General features: G+C 36.0%; 1 protein-coding gene across 6 annotated transcripts in view; it reads left to right on the plus strand.

The window, feature by feature from the left end:
* LOC141911956 (tyrosine-protein phosphatase non-receptor type 4-like) overlaps positions 1 to 12070 on the plus strand; it is a 102905-nt gene extending 90835 nt beyond the window's left edge. For 4 of the 6 annotated variants that reach the window (XM_074803080.1, XM_074803084.1, XM_074803082.1 and 1 more), the window contains 4 exons: positions 1446 to 1594; positions 1785 to 1920; positions 4096 to 4246; positions 7754 to 12070. In XM_074803080.1, the coding sequence (XP_074659181.1) occupies positions 1446 to 1594; positions 1785 to 1920; positions 4096 to 4191 (381 nt within the window). In that variant the 3' untranslated portion in view covers positions 4192 to 4246; positions 7754 to 12070. The remainder of the gene's footprint in view (positions 1 to 1445; positions 1595 to 1784; positions 1921 to 4095; positions 4247 to 7753) is intronic. The other 2 variants (XM_074803081.1, XM_074803083.1) reach the window with 2 other exon arrangements.
* The last annotated feature ends 4759 nt before the right edge of the window (positions 12071 to 16829 follow it).

The following is a 16829-nucleotide window of genomic DNA, read 5'->3' on the forward strand; positions in this document are numbered from 1 at the left end:
TTTCACATATCGCCATAGGTATTGTTTCATTTTAATACCCGGTGAATGTGTGGATTGAGATTGAAGTGAACGTTCACTATACAAGGCCTCCACGTGCGCGGGAGTGCTAACATTAGACTGTTGTGCACACTAACACACGCTCATACAGACTTCTATATGGTGATGCTGTAACCCTGCTTGGCGCGTGCACGTTTGGTATGATAAGCTGAATAATCGTCGTAGCAGATGAGCGCTGTGTTTTCTGTTTGATAGAATTTGTAATAAATTGTAATTTCTTGTGAATTGAAAATACTAAGCAGCAAACTAGAGATATAGGTCGAGGTCTGAATATTGAAGTGGGAAATTCTAGGATTTAAAACGATCTAATACTACGCCCCGGTTTTAGCTTCCGCGGCCATACATTGGAAAAGGTTTCGTTTCCTAGACTCAATATTCAGCCACCCTCTGATATGTGACATCATCTGAATTTTATTTGAATATTTCTTCATATTGTGAAAAATATTTCTTTGAAAATATAAAATAGTTTCCAATGCCGCGCCTACCTGTACCCTACGAAATTTTGGACATAGACCATAAACAAATGTTTATCTTTGATCTTATTTGACTACAAAATAATTCTTAAAGAAAGTTAGAATACAATATAAACTTCTAGAACTTTGAAGTCACGAATTAAAAAGATTTTTTAAGCAATGCCCTTTCTCCCAACAACCTCTAGTTTTCAAGGTAAACCACACTTTGCCCATGGGCAATTTATTTGCATTTCAAACCACTTCCGAAGTGTTCATGGTGTCCTGGGAACTCTATTTTTCATTTGCTCCCCAGGTCCCCTAAGCACTGGGGTCCATATTTATGTAGATCACTAATAGTCCTACAGTTATTAATGGATCAAGATGAAACTTGCTACCAACAATATGTGGACCAAGACCAAAATTGATTAAGAGGCGTTTTTGGGTTTCGTCCTTAAGGGATGCCTTTAGGAGTGGAGCCCATTTTTCTATGAATCGCGCCTAGTCCTACAGTTATTTATGGATCAAGGTGCACTTGGTTGCAATTATCTGTGGGTCAAGGTCGAAAATAAAAGAGCCCTCTGCACCATTTCTGGTGTTATGATCTTATCCGGTGCTGTTTTCAGGGTAACTTCAGGGAATCTTACAGAGCAGATTTTACAATGAAGGGAAAACTGCATACAAATAATAGCCTCTATTGTATACACTTAAATGCTTAACTACATATAGTATACACTTAACTATGCCTCTCGCTGGTCCCTTCATGGCTTCACCATATCTATTGTTATACCTATCATTCAGGGCAACAATTTGAACAAAAATTGTTAGTTACCTTTCAATTATGGTAGTGTCATTAGTATCGAACGATACTTAATGAGCAGCACAAACAATCTATTCTGAGAATACCCCCCTTAATGCATATTTTTTTTGTTTCTGCAGTCAAGTGAAGAACGCCATATTAAGCAAATGCAATATATTGCTTGGCCCGATCATGGTGTACCAGATGAGTCATCTGACTTCTTAGATTTTGTTCAGCGTGTGCGTAAAAATAGAACTGGAATGCATGAACCAACAATTGTTCATTGCAGGTAGGTATAAAAAAGAGAAGTACAGGTAATCCCTGAACAAACAGGTCTGAAATTTCAAACTTTACACTATTAATCATTCAAAACATTTGAGAATAAGTGACTCTATGAATGAAAAGTCATGGTGATTTTTGGTCTCTTGTCGCTCAAATCAAACAATCTGATGAAAAAAGTGTCTTGGATTATTTTACAGTGCGGGTATTGGACGCACTGGAGTGCTTATTACTATGGAAACAGCACTTTGCCTTATAGAAGCCAACCAGCCTGTATATCCGCTTGATATTGTAAGACAAATGAGAGATCAACGAGCAATGCTTATACAAACAGCTGTAAGTTTTGATTAGTTGAAAATCGGTTGGAATGAAAGTAACAACCATGGGGCTTGACATGATACATGTAAGGATAAACATAGATAATCAAGGTTTATGATGTACTGGCAATTATTCATTATTCCATATAATCTTTAGGTGATCGAGTATCCGCATTGTTTGATTCTTCAGCATTTGGAGTTTGATGTCTTAGCTTTCACATATCCAGTGCATGCCCTTGAATCAAAGTATTAGAAGCTCCCATTTGGCAATTCTGTCGAAGTCTGATGTGAAGCTGTCTTAATTAACATTGGAGAAAACTATGATCTGATTGTTCATGCATTGATTCGTCAGCAATAGGCCTAGCGGTAATTGTCGCTAGCCACATCGCTAATAATTCTTTGAGAAAGAAATGAGAACTCAAAGCTAACCAATTAGTTTTATTGGCTCGCTTTAGCGAGCCTATGTCAACGGTCTGGCCGACCGATAATCATTCGTATGCTTAATACACTACGCTCAGAGCTATTTTTAGCACACACAAACGTAATTTCAGTAGCCTGTAATTTCACTACTAATGGGCGAATTGAACGGATTAAGTAAAAATATATTTCGTAATTTATTTTCTTAATGGTGCGAAAAGTTGAAAGCCTTGGGTTTCATATTTTTTGAGAAATTAACCAAAATGTGTCAAACATTTGATTTATTTGAGCGCGTTTTTTATGCAGCATCCTTAACTGTCCAAAATAACACATGTGAAAATTCGATGCTATTTGCGTCGTAAGAACTTTGGGCTTTCAAAGACGAAACCCCCAAAATCTCGGTTATATAATTTGTGTTGACCGTTTGAACTCCATCATGACATCATAGCATTGGTTGAATATGTAAATTAGGTGGATCAGCAGGAAAAAATGGTGGCACAATTTGAAGAGGTTCATATTCATCATTTCTAGTGCGAATACTGATACTCAAGGCATATGATATAACGATTTATTGTGTGCGATGTGTTCAATGATTCATCTAGTTTTGAAATCCCGTGCATAAGGTAACGTTGCATCAAGATATCTGATGAAATTCTGGTTTCAAATTGCAGAAATTTACTTCCGTGTTCGCCACACGGCTGATTCACTGATGATACTGATCAGCTGTTAGCATCGAATTAAGATGAGTCTGATATTGTCTGGAATAATTGTTTTATCATCATTAATTGAAGTCATTTTACTGACGTTTGCATTAACGATCGGTTTTGGAGCCTGATTATTTGTATTAGTTTGTAAATCGCGGCATAGTGATGAGCGTTCGTTCGCGTTGAAAACAGTCATGTACAGTCGCGTATACGATATCACCTTATACTCTCGCGTTCACTGCGTGTATGTATCAGTCAACGCGCGCTACGGTGTATATCGCGCATAACAACGATTTGTCTTGAGTGAAGATGTAAGCTTGCCTGCATACTAAAAGCAATCCTATCGTGAATTATTAAAAAACATGGCAGTCGATAAACTTTATTTCGTCAGTCACTGGCCTCAAATTTGCATAAACTTGGTCACTCATACTTTTAGTTGTTTTATATGTCATTCCAGGGATGTATTAGAATAAACATTAATTTGTCGAGACAAAAATTCCCATAATCAATTTTTAAAAGATTTCATTCTCGTTAAAAAGTCAGTTATTACTGACCAAAATTATGTCCTTTTTGATATATTTTTTCTTTTTTGATTTTCAATGAAATGAATTTTTGCGTACTAGTAGCCTACGTGACAAATTTCTTACTTCACACCAGTTTAGCGAGCCACGGGACCATTGGTCCTTTATAACTGATCTTAAGCCCACTTGGGACTAAAGTCCTGGCGCACATCCTGTGAGTATTAAATGTCATCATATCAGTTGAAATACATCATCCACGTGATAGGAAGCCATTTGAATGCCATTGCAACGATAAACAATGCGCATTTTATCTTTCAGAAATTCCAAACAATTTGAACAATTTTAAATGTAAAAAACAACACCTTTTCAGGGAATGGTAATCGGTTGTGGAATGAGTGTGACTTATTTCATAGTTCAAACTGGTTTTCAGGATCATACTGTTACAAATCGATTTTTAATGAGGATTCTGAATTTGCACATTTCCATTAACAGTTAAGTTCTTGTTTAAACTAGTTCACATCAATGTCTAAATCAGCCATCTTTTATTTTCAGAGTCAGTACAAGTTTGTATGCGAGGCAATTCTAAGAGTTTATCACGGTACGTCTTCTCAAATGAATGGAAATCGTGGACGAGAAACCATCATATGACACAACCGAAAAGTGGCGGTGAGAGAAACCGTCATGTCTATTGCTTAGCTAGCAGGTTAATTTTTTTCTGAAAGGAGGGTGGGAAATACACTTTTTCCAATTATATCATCAGCTTTGAGGTGTGCTTCATAAAGTATGAATGCAAAGATCCATAAGATGTGAACCAAAAAAATACTTAGAATTTCTTTTGTGTTTGAACCTTCATTGTTTGATATATATGGTGTCAATCCATGTCCGTGTGTACATACTTTTTAAGCACTGTTGAGCCACTTTCTCTTTATCAAAATACTTGTCTTAGTATTACAAAAGCACATTTCTTTCTTTACTTCTTTGGATCAAGATGTGTATATATGTTATGATAATATTCGTATGGTGGTAGATCCATGATTTCACATTATACTAGTAGTCCACGTACATGTAGTTTAGTTTTCCAGTTGCACGCCATCCTTTGTATCTTTGAATATGATTATGAAATGCTCCTCGCTTCACTGTGCAGAGATGAGAATTCCATCCGCAGTTTCCCACAGATTTAAGTATTGAAAAATATAATTTTTCAAAATAGTCCAAAATGATATAAAAGTACAGGGTTGGGGTTGGGGGTGGGGGTGGTGGGTGATGATGGCCTCACTCTCGATTGGTAATCGGATGAACTGAAAAGGCGTTCAGCGCCTGTTTAACTTGTCGTGTATTGCATTTCAATGCGTATTCATTGCAACACAGATTTTGTATCTACTACGATGTGTATGTATTTTATCGATCAGTTGCTGACACGTGCACGCAGCAACAGTAGTAATGTATTAGGCCTATAAGCCTACTACTGTTGCTGTGCGCGTACGTGGCAAATGCCTTCAGATATACACTGTGATGAATTTTAGTGAGCATTTATCGGCGCATTTAAACAGCAATAATTCAGGCCTCGACCCATAATGCGTGAGATGCTGATTATCATCGAATGAGGATGTGCCACATTGGAAATAGCCATTACCTTCCAAAATATGATAGTCGTTCATGGTTTCAAGATCGCTCTAATTGCTCGGAAAACACTTTTAATTTCTAAAAAACAAGCTTTCCAAATTGTCCAGATCTGTTGAGAAATTGATAGAGGTGGATGGTTTGCTGTGTCTGGCATTATGTTTCGGCTCAAACGAGTATTTTAGCATGCGACGGTACTTCGCCCAAAAACTTTCGTTTTGTGCTGCCATCTGTTATTGCCGATATAAACTACTGTGAAAAAATAACCAGTTCGCGCTGCCATCTAGAATTGAAACAAGGCTGTGCAGGAAATCATGCTGGTTACCCCCACTTTGAGCTTAGTGCCTATGTTGCAGTTTAGCTGCAATTTCAGTAATTAACAAATTGTCATCAAAAGTCCCGCTTTTTTCATAATCCCTGGCCAGTGTAGCTCAAGAAAAATACTGCGGATTTCATCAGCGTTCTCATCCCTGACTTTTTGATAATGTTAGATAAAATCGGTGTGGATGTTCTATGGACATGAGTCTACAAATTATGCAATGATTATGTAAATTAAGTCCATACCAAGGGTTATGTTAAACTCTTTCGCCATATTTGAGAATGCATGATGTGTGCGTGTAGTACTTGCCCAGAGAATAATCTATTTGATTAACAAATTAATTATATGATTGTTTTATTTTGCTACTCCATTGGCCATTTGAGGTATTATGGAATTAAATTTTTTGGGGTTTTATTCGACTCCATCAGAAAAATCCCTATTGTATGTAGTAATTGTTATTATTTCTTTGCCCTTTTCCAGACGGCGAATCTTTAAAAAATGACTGATTTGACTAGTAACAGTTTCCGAATGTAATGTTCAATTATGAAATATAACATTAATTCCAAACCAGTAGATTCTGTAAATGTACTGTCCATCTATTTCAAAACTCAAATTACTAACAAAACCAACTGCAATACAGAGTTGCTATGATTGTGGTACTCACCAGACTTGATAGTCTAGCGATAGAGCATTGGCTTGGTGACATGATCGAATCTCAGTGAATCCTTTTTTGTTCATCAATGAAATAAGGATGGATCCGTTCATTTAGATTGATTACAGATTGAGTCCAAAGTCATTGATAATTTAATGCTTAATAACTATCGATAAAAGACCTTCTGTGACTTGAATCGCTTTCCCAATAATGATCACTAATGACGCCTATCATTCAAACGGACTACTTACATCATCTATCCTCGCTGTATCAAAGAAGTATTCACTTGAGTAGTAATCTGTACAAGCTGGTATTGATAACAGCCTGATACCTGGACCTTTCAATCCAGGAAGAAAGACACTCTAAATATTTGGATGGATATACGAAAGCTGTGGGTACTGGAGTGTTTAATGGGTAGTGTAGTGCGATCTGTGTGCATTTGTGGCCAGCACACAGATCACATTGTTCAATGGGGTTTGGTCCAGGACTCGCGAGATTTTCAACAACACGGAAGTAACGTGTAATAAATGATGACTTGAATTGCATGACTACCTACCACCCCTCATTATTGTTGGAAAACTAAACGTTCGGCACTGACTAAAAATTAGTAATAACATTTTAGAAATGGTCAGAATTTTAACTTAGGTTCTATCTCATTTTTATTTTACAATTGCGATTGGTATAATTCTTTTTTAAAACGGCCGTTAAGGCTTCATGTTTCGTCTGCAATTCACTGCAAATAGTTACGCAACTATGCACATTTCAGTGTTTTTGGCAGCTGTACACTCAATCGGCACCGTACGTGACTAGCTTCACTGCGGAATTATCATTAATTAACATCGCCATATCACATCATCAACTTATATTGTGCCTTAAACCCCTAACAGCCGAAATAATTGAAATGCACACACGATTTCTATCATTGAAAATTGAGAAAGTGGCCATGTTTGTGTTTGGAATCTATTGATTTATTGTTAGTGTTTATTTTCAACTGACACATATGAACCCTATCTATTTTGAAGAGTCAACTATTCAAGATGCCTGACTGGCCTTGGAAGAAAACCTCCAAAACATCACTTAAACAGAGCTGCCAACTGCCCTGCATTATGCAGGACAGCCACGCAATTGTATCATTAAAATGTCACAGATTCTTAAACAATTACCTTTGGTCACGGAATATTTCACAATTTTGATTAATTCAAATATTTTCAATGGAAAGTCTATTTTTCACTAGTGATAGGGGAATAAGTAATCGATAGACATTGCAAGAGTGATATGATAAAGCAAGTGAACACTGTGGCCCTGAGAAGCGGGTACCTACCTGTTGAATGTAGGAATTTTCTGTTTGTTGAGCATTTCAAACCACTTTCCAAGTGGGTGTGGTGTCCCTGGACCCCTAGTTTGTATAATGGGATTTTATTGTATGAGGAAAAAACTAGGCGGGTTACGACTTAATGTCTAGTATTTATTGAGAAATGAGAGAGTACCCTCGTATTACAAAGTTTCCAACAGCCATAGGCTGAGAACCCATGACTACGTTTTTATGTAGTGTAAAGACGATGGGTATAATAAACTTTATCATACTCTGAATTTCTGAAGTCATTTCTTATATATTGCAGATGACATTATAAAACCGCTCAAAGAATTTGTGTGAAGGTCACAGCCATTATCAAAGGTTTCAAGGACAAACTGAATGTCATGTAAGTTGTAGGTGACACTGAGCAGTCAGTCACTGAACAGATGGAATTTGTTACGAACCACCAATGGACCTAAACAATCCCCATATTGGAGAAAATTTAAGATGGTGATGGCACATTTGGAAAAAAAATTATCCATTATGCCAGAGTACCACTGCCAGTGTGACAAGACAAAACAAGTCGTCAGTAATGTCCTAGGGAGTAGTGGCATAGACTATGGTGCTATAATATTATTATCATTATTATAAATGTGTATGTATGTATGTATTCTAATAAAGATAAACGGATATAAGAGAAGTTTTGACATTCCTTTAGAACAGTCCTGTCAATTGAGTCATCATTCAAGTCTTGAGTTCATAGTGCGGCTGTAGTTTGTTTAAAAAAAGATTTTCTCAATACGGTGTTTATCAATTCTCTTGAATGTTGACTGGATCGTATATGCGTTTTAGTAAGGTGGACAAATGCTGCGATTTTCAATCTTTCATCAATGCAAGGTTTTTAAAGAATTGATATATTCATTAAAGTCTATATGGAATTACCTTTTTTGGTTTCGGGCTGGAATTTCTGTAAATTTTCTAGGTTATCCCTGCAAAGTCATGACAAATATAAATTTCTCCTGACATATATATGAATTGATGACTCCAGATTATGTGTACGTATATGAATTAATTTTCAATCCCAGAAAATGTAATATTTGCTCCTATTGGAGATTAATTTAATTATTTCTATGTATGATAATTATTATTATTGTTTCATTATGTTTGTATAATATTATTTGTGTATATATGTTATGATATCTGTTCTTCTGGATGCTGAGGAATATGTTATTTATTTCTTAACAATCAACTATACGAACCTAATTCTTGCTATATTTCAGAACTTGAATAGTCGAACCTCAATTTTTTCTGTGCTCAGATGTCAGCAGAACTATCTGATTATAAGATTTAAGACTTTTTGTTCACGAATGTATATAGTATAGAAGTTACCAGTGATCTCTATATACTTAGTAATCAGTGAACAACTCCCTGTTTCTTATGGATAATCATGGACTCTTTCGTTTTCCGTGGTATAATCGATCCTATCCTTTCCTGTGTCCAGTTGCCACAATGTCTGTTTAAGTTAACACAATTTCAGTATTCAGTCAAGCCCAGTTAAGCAAGATCTGATGAAAAATATATATATTTGTAAATTGTTGTGAAATTCTTATTACTTAGAAAAGCTTCCCAATTGAATATACCAATTGTTACTACAGTCATTCTCAATGTGTGATTATCAAAAGGATGAGCCATGTATTGAAAAAATCTATAGAATATGTACCTCTCACATAGAGGAGACTTTTTAAGACTACATTTACTTCAATATAGCCTAGTAATTGTATTCACTTCTGCTTTCTCGGGTGCAGCAGCTCTGTTAGTGATTCATTATTTTGCAAAGTAATCCTCAACTGAATTCTGCTTGAATTTTTCTTGATTGTTCATAATTTTTCTTCACGAATTTGTATAGCCAACTTACACTTTGATGCCAATAGCAGTTATGCTCTTTAGAGGTTAGCTATTGAATGTATGTATTATGTTTGCATTGCCAGTGACTGGTATCTTCCTGTTTTGCCCCCTATCCCAATTTTGCTCCTTTTCCATTTTGTTCCTTTCCCATTTCACGCCTAAAAAAATGTGGCTTTTATACGACTTAAATGTAAATATTTATGGGCTATATTGAATGAAACAAAAGGTCACGAAATTATCAAATGATATAAACTCAACATATCCCAATCTGGCTTAAGCGGGCTTGACTGTACATATATTTTCACTCTTTATCAGGGCCGTACCTAGCATTTGAATATTTAGTGGTAGAGAAATCCGAAAAAGTGTAGTTTCCTTAAGTAAAAAACCAATATAACGATTCTTATAGGCCTTTAACAAGATTCTTGTCAGTGAAGGATTCTACATTGAATTTTTATTGGATGTATCAATACATGTATATTTGCAAAAGGCTTACCCCCACCCCTTGCTATGTACGGCCCTGGTTATTAATTCTTCAAGGCTGATAACTGACATTTTAAATTTGCATATTGTACTTAACTTACTCATATGATAGTGTAAGCAGTGACAGTGATGATTGTTCTAGCCATAAGCCGTGTTAACTACGATGTTTAGAATGGTCTAAATTTGGATGGGACCAAACATTCACTAGCGAAAATTCCATTCCAAAAGTCTGTTCTATTTTAGACCGTTCCAATTTGGACCAACCTAAAAGACTGGTCCAGGTCCATTCTATATTTTTGAATGAACTTAATCTGTGTGTGTGTGTGGACAGAAACTGGTTACAGGTTCGTTCTAAATCGTACATTGTGGTATGTGGTATGAATTCAATGGTAATAAACTGGTCACTTACTCATCAAGCTGATTAATGTAAATGTAGTTTTCAAATTTCATATAATTTCCATATTGCCTAAAATTCAAGTAAACCGGATTAGTATTTATCTTACGGGTTGCTCACAGATTATCCATTTTAATTGTTTTGAAAATATCCTAGAATTTACCATAGATTGATGTGTCCAGGATGCGCACTCTGATTTGGCTCATTCCAAATTTGACACGTTCCAGGCTAACTGCCCAGGTAACTTTTAGGTAACTTCCATTGGTGCAAGAATTGCTACCATTTTTTACAGCGGAAAGTAACCCTAACGTGTGAAAATTTGAAATTGAATCGCCCGATTTAAATCAAGAGTGATTAAATAGAGCAATTAACACTATGAGTATATCCCACTCCATGGCAGTTCATCCAATCATTGGAACAGACTGGCAGATCATTGAACTTGAACTGATATAATTTCATCACATCGAGTAACCATATGAAGATCTAGGACACATTTTGAGTCGGGCATTGAATCGGCTTGATGTGTGACTGGTGGATACATGTAACAATACTGTGACTTACATTATAGTACTGGCTCTTTGGAATTTCTGCCAACTTTGTTAGATAAACTTTCTTAGTCAAACCTTCGTTAGATATCTACTTAGCCTTGAAAACTTTTCTGACTTCTTGAAGTGTCGAACTCTGCATCCGGGTTTTATGTGTACTAACTTTCAAAATGATTAGTTTCTAAGGTGAATCAAATTATTATCCAACAAAGAGTTAAAGTCTAAAGATGAAAGTTATAGTTGGTCAGTTCAATGTTCGTTTTAGAGTTCATGGTCAGTGAAAGTGACACAAGTTAATTTGGTTATATCTGATGATGTCATTTAATTGTAAATGAAATCAAGATTAATGAAATATGAATTGATTGTATTTAACAAACACTAGTGAAGGAATCTATCCCAGTAAAATAGATCATCTTTGTTGAAACAATTTTTTCCATTGCTCAAATGATAAGTTTTAAAACGAAATTGTTTAATCACAGAAATTGTGCATTAATGTTTCAATCCCTGCTTAGGGTGGAAAGCTTTTCCAGTTGCACTTTACTTCGTAGGGCCCATTACTTATGGGGAGTATGGAATTGTTGCCAGTCAATAAGTACAGTTATCCAGTAAAAGGTAGCCCAAAAAGCTTGGATACCATATTATTAACCCTTTTTATAACTAGAACATATGAATCATTTATCAAAGACAACTAGTTGAGGTCGGAATCACATTATAGCGTGACGTCCTGGCGATACATACTATAGAAATGATCCCTAAAAATGATCTTAAAACTAGTTATGAGATTATAAAGAGAAGTTTTTACCCATTTTGATGTGTTCCCTGTGCCTTTAACAAAATGTTATCCTTGTTATCAGAGTGAAACAAACAACATATGTGTACAATCAGAAAGATAATTATTATGAAATCCTTTGTGCACAGGAAGGCCCTACACCTGAATATTTTAATTACATGATGAATATTTTAATTTTCATGTCATGTTTATTATGACATAGTTATGTAAATTCAATGTTTTATATCAACGTTTTTAATGTCTTGTGCTGCAGAGACCAATGATGCTTCCTCAACTGTACATAATATTGTCAACGACCTTAGCGGAATAAACTGTTAGCTTAGCTTATTCCTTCCAAGGTAACAATAACTTCAATGATACATTGTTTTTATACTGCCCATGATTATAATCATTGTAATTATTAGTTATTTAGATATAATTTAATGATAATTGAATAGTTAATTGAATAGGTAAACATGATTTTGTGTAAGTAAAATAAAGAGCTTGGTTGCTACGATACAATTTGTATGAAAATATATATGCGAAATATATATAGATATATATTATTGAAAATTATTTGATGTTTATATATTTTATATAGTAGTTTTCGCATTACGTGTATACCGTATTTCACTAGGTACCGATATACAGTCGTCAATTGAAGAATTTCGCTATCCTGAATTGTACATTCATAGTGGTTTTATATGTTCACCCGCTTTTTGTATTGGAACATATCGATCATTGTGTTAAAACAAATCGATGGCGTATGCTTTAAAGCAGGTGTGCATTATAATTCCCACTCGGCACCATTTCCATGTACATGTATACATTACATGCACAGCGCGCATATTTTACCAGGATACATTGAATATTATGCATGTATAAGTCTAAAAAAGATACCTGGTGTCTCAGCTCGGTGCTGGTCGCCAAAAGTAAAGTGCAGCATTTTTGTGGCACTATGTATGAATTACATATTAACTCCAACTCGGATATCACCCAAGCCGGACCCATTTTTACGGTCCCAAAAGATCCGACTCGAGCGAAGTTTACTGTATAATGATGAGATAGACCCTGCTGGGTCAATTTTTTAAAAAGGCTCAATTTTTTAAAAAGGCTTCAAAATATTTCAATTTTTATTTTCAAAAGTTATGAAATTAAAACACCGGCCCGTCCAATAGTGATCTTTCAAAATAGGAACGATGTATTTTTAGCCTACACTATTCAGGTGCAGGTCCAAGGGAAGTTGCCCTGATATTTCACAGGAAAATGAAACAAAATTAAACTGATAGTCCTAAAAAAAGTTTAAATCAATATGCTTGTCCAACGTACTTCCAAAAATTGGTTAATATTTTGCGACAAGCGTTCTTTCGGGGTGCCTTTTTCATTATGATGTGCCTCTCCATCTACGTACTGGTACTAGGACTGAGAAGAAAAAAATTCAAATTGATAGTGGATTTCTTTCATTATGTGCAATTTCATGGCCACGATACAAAGAGAACAGGTGAAGCAATCGATAATTTTAATTGATTTAATTAAGTTTAATTTTAATTGAGTAATGACACATAGACACCGGCGAACGGTAACAAAGCAAATTAGAAACAGATCAAAATCCGTGATGCACGTTGTCAAGCCAATATGGCGTATATAATGAATTTATCGGCATATCCGTTTGGCAGAAACTCTTGACGTCTGTAAGGTTGGCCTCACTTTGCAGCTTTTTTCTGGTTGATAACGCGAGCCGAACGAACAAAGCATTGCGTGACCGGAGCATTGCACGAAGGGCTGGCGTGATGGTACAGATATCATATAGTGAGGCCACCGGTTGATTAAGATGGCTGGAACCGCGTGTGTCCATCTACAAATAACAACACACGATGTTCATGGATTATATTTATGTTTTAAATCACTATGACTAACAGATGCAACTCTATGGTCGGTGCCTTCCAATCCAAATGTACACAATCCTTGATCCCAGTCCGCGGTGGCACACGACTAAATGGTTTCGAAACAATTCAGAGCGTGTGCGCGTTGATCGTGTGTCGCGCACAAAGAACCTCGTACTTGATAAGGTTTTGCGCCAGTTGACATGTGAGCCTACATTTACTTATATCTATTCAACCGACTCTGGTGTCGTTTTAACAGTTCTCAACAATAAATGCATTTTCGAATCTATGTAGCCAAATGTATGTTTGAGAGACGCGATAGAATAAATTGCCATAGGCATCGGTCGATGTGACTCGATTTCCATCGGGGTTTGTAAATGTAGGCTATATGTGTTTTATCACCATTTGTAGGCTACCAAAAAGACATATTACGCGGATATAATACGATTTATAATTTTCTTATTGATCACCTCTGCCGTTTGGTCATTCACATAACCAACGAGACTGATTGCATGAGATTTTAACGATTTAACTATTAAAGATAATTGAGAACTTACAATTTGCCATACCGATCGACTCTTCGGAACGCTCAGAAACCGTCGTCGCCTTCTTTTACTGCAAAAATTCATTCGATAAGCGTGCAGCTGTTCGAACATTCATATTTTGTATGAACTGAAGTTTTTAACCGTAGGCACCGGCCGATATAGCATGCCTGATCGGATTTACGTATGGGTGCCCCACATGTCCGACTTATATAAAATTTCTTCAGTATCCGGATGTTCGAATTCATATTCCAAGGTTTTTCTCAAAGCTAGCTTAGTCGCTAGTTCTTGGCTGTCCACGAGTTAATGTGATTCACCGTCGATCTGGTCTGGCTTTTATATTGAACGGCTGTCGAACGTAACAGGTGCCCTGCCACGTGGGACCGCACGCGCCTTCCGTCCCAACATCGACCAATGAACAATGAGAATCTAACACGTGCGGTTTGAATTACCGTATCACCTTTTATCAGTTAACATTACTTTAAACTCAAATCTACTATATTTATATTGGGAAATTGATGCCTGATAAGGCATACTGATTTTATTTAGGTCCAAATTTCTAAACAAACATAAATACATGAAAACTATTTGTCAAGCAATAAAGCAGGTTGTGGTTTTCTCATAGTTTAGTTAGTTGAGTCACCGAATTTAAGTCTTTTAACTCAGGGATTCCCTATTGAATATCAGAGAAAATATACTTTTGATATTCGTATATTTACGTGTAGGCCTTTACTGTTTCTATTTGATATGTATGTATATATATATATACATACACATCTATATTCGCTATGTGTATTCTAGTAATCCATACAAATTCACGAGAATTATAAAAACTAAGGCATACTTATAAATGCAGTTAGTGTACCTGCTTCTAATCAAAACCCAATTTTATTCAAATTCAAATAATTCGCCATCACCAAACAGCTGGTCTGAGGGTAGGATTTTATTACTACATATATACATTAAAATGCACACGTGGCAGCTGAAGCGGATTGTGTCGCATTAATTCAGAACATGAATTATCTTCAGTTGGGAATCATATCGTCAGCTGTGCGCGAATGTACATCCCGTCATTTACTTTTTCCACCTGTTACCCGTACGTTCTTTCTACTCTGTCTCGATATATAATATGTGATGTTTGCCCTTTTGATCGATTGGTTCCTTCATTCATTTTTTCTAAATTCAATATTTTGTTTGATTTAAACTATTTGGCTTCTCATTGTTCATGTAATAGACCCATGATAACTGCTGAACACACATTTTTCGTAAAATATTGTAGCTTCGCTACATATACATTCATATATATTCAATTGATTATACAAATATGTTTCCACGGCAACCACCGACCTTGAATCAATTTTCAGATTAGGCCTACTATTGTTACTGGTCCTTGTAACTGCATTCAAATATAAAGTACTAGCTTTCTAAAGAAAATGTCCATGTATATGTGGAGCACTTCAAGCTTCCACATTACGTTAATAAACTTCGTGGTGTTTGTCTAAGTTACTGTACAAAATATGAAAATGATTGGTCGAATGTAAAAATAAGCTGGCATTCGAAAAATAATTGTTGCTGGCAAACTCTGAAAGATGCTAAGATAAGACGGCATGAGATCATTGATGATGATTAATAAAGTTGTGTGATTTATCATGATTCTGAAATAGAGCTATACATTATATTACGTACATGTCATGAGGACTATATATCCTTCAAGGGCGCAGGTGGAACTTAAATTCATTCTAACTTAACATTGGATTATCGATTTGTTCACCACATCATACACACTATAATCGGGCCAAGTTGGTCGATATGTAATAGAGTAATATACTATATACGTAAGTAGGCCTGGAGCAATCGGAAAGCGCGAATTGTTTTTAACGACCGGTCAGAGTGAACGGGTTGTTTCATTAAATATCCTCTCTCTGTTTTTGTGTAAGTGTACATATATATACATAATTTCTAGATATTCAAAATTAATCGATAATTGAGGGCGGCACTCACTTATGAACAAATTTTCGTTAGATTGCTGAAACTAACCAAAGAAAGGCGACAGTTAAATCGTAGAAATTCCAAGAATTTATAGGTGGTGTTAATGAAAAACCTATGAATTGTTTTTTACCCTTTATTCGCTCTGGCATGTTACTATGGTAACAAGCAGCAAGGACAGGCCAATCAGCGATTCTTATTTTCAAAGATAGATTGAAGGGTCACGACATTATTCGAACAACCTTATTCCATTTTTGCACTATTGGCCAAATCTGGCGTCAGTTTATCCTAGTCCGCGAAAATGTTCGAGATGTCACTGATGGGTATACTATCAAGTATTGACTTCTGTAATTCATGCGTAGCCTACTGGGATGAATGCTAGATTATCCTAGTAAATGGGATCTACGTAGCTCATCCAACCCTACTAGAGTACCCTCACCCGGTCAAGAGAACGTGATTATATCAGTAGCTGGTTTTCTTCATGGCTCCCCAGTGCAACAGCGAATCGAATATAAGATTCACCCTCTTGCGTAACCAACTACTCATTTTGTAGGATTTGATAGTTCCATACGGTACCCATACTACCATCTTAAACATTTGACGGTTGTTCCTTCTATTCTATAGTACCATGTATATAGGCGGAACTGTTTGGATTAGAGTTCTTGAAAAAAATTATCTGAACACAAGTAAACACAGTCTGAGATACCGGGCTGAAATGTCTGCTTTTCTCGTCATTATTATTGGACTATCCCCTGAAAAAGGTGGATTAGAAAAAATTTAACTGATGGGAAGAGTATTGGTCCGGCTGGCTAACTGGAGTGGTCCCGCCGGTCTGTCAAAATTAGTTCATCACCAACTTTGAACTGGATTTCTAGGCTCTAATCCATATATTCAGGA

This window comes from Tubulanus polymorphus, chromosome 10, assembly GCF_964204645.1.
Source record: "Tubulanus polymorphus chromosome 10, tnTubPoly1.2, whole genome shotgun sequence".
Taxonomy (NCBI): Eukaryota; Metazoa; Nemertea; class Palaeonemertea; order Tubulaniformes; family Tubulanidae; genus Tubulanus; species Tubulanus polymorphus.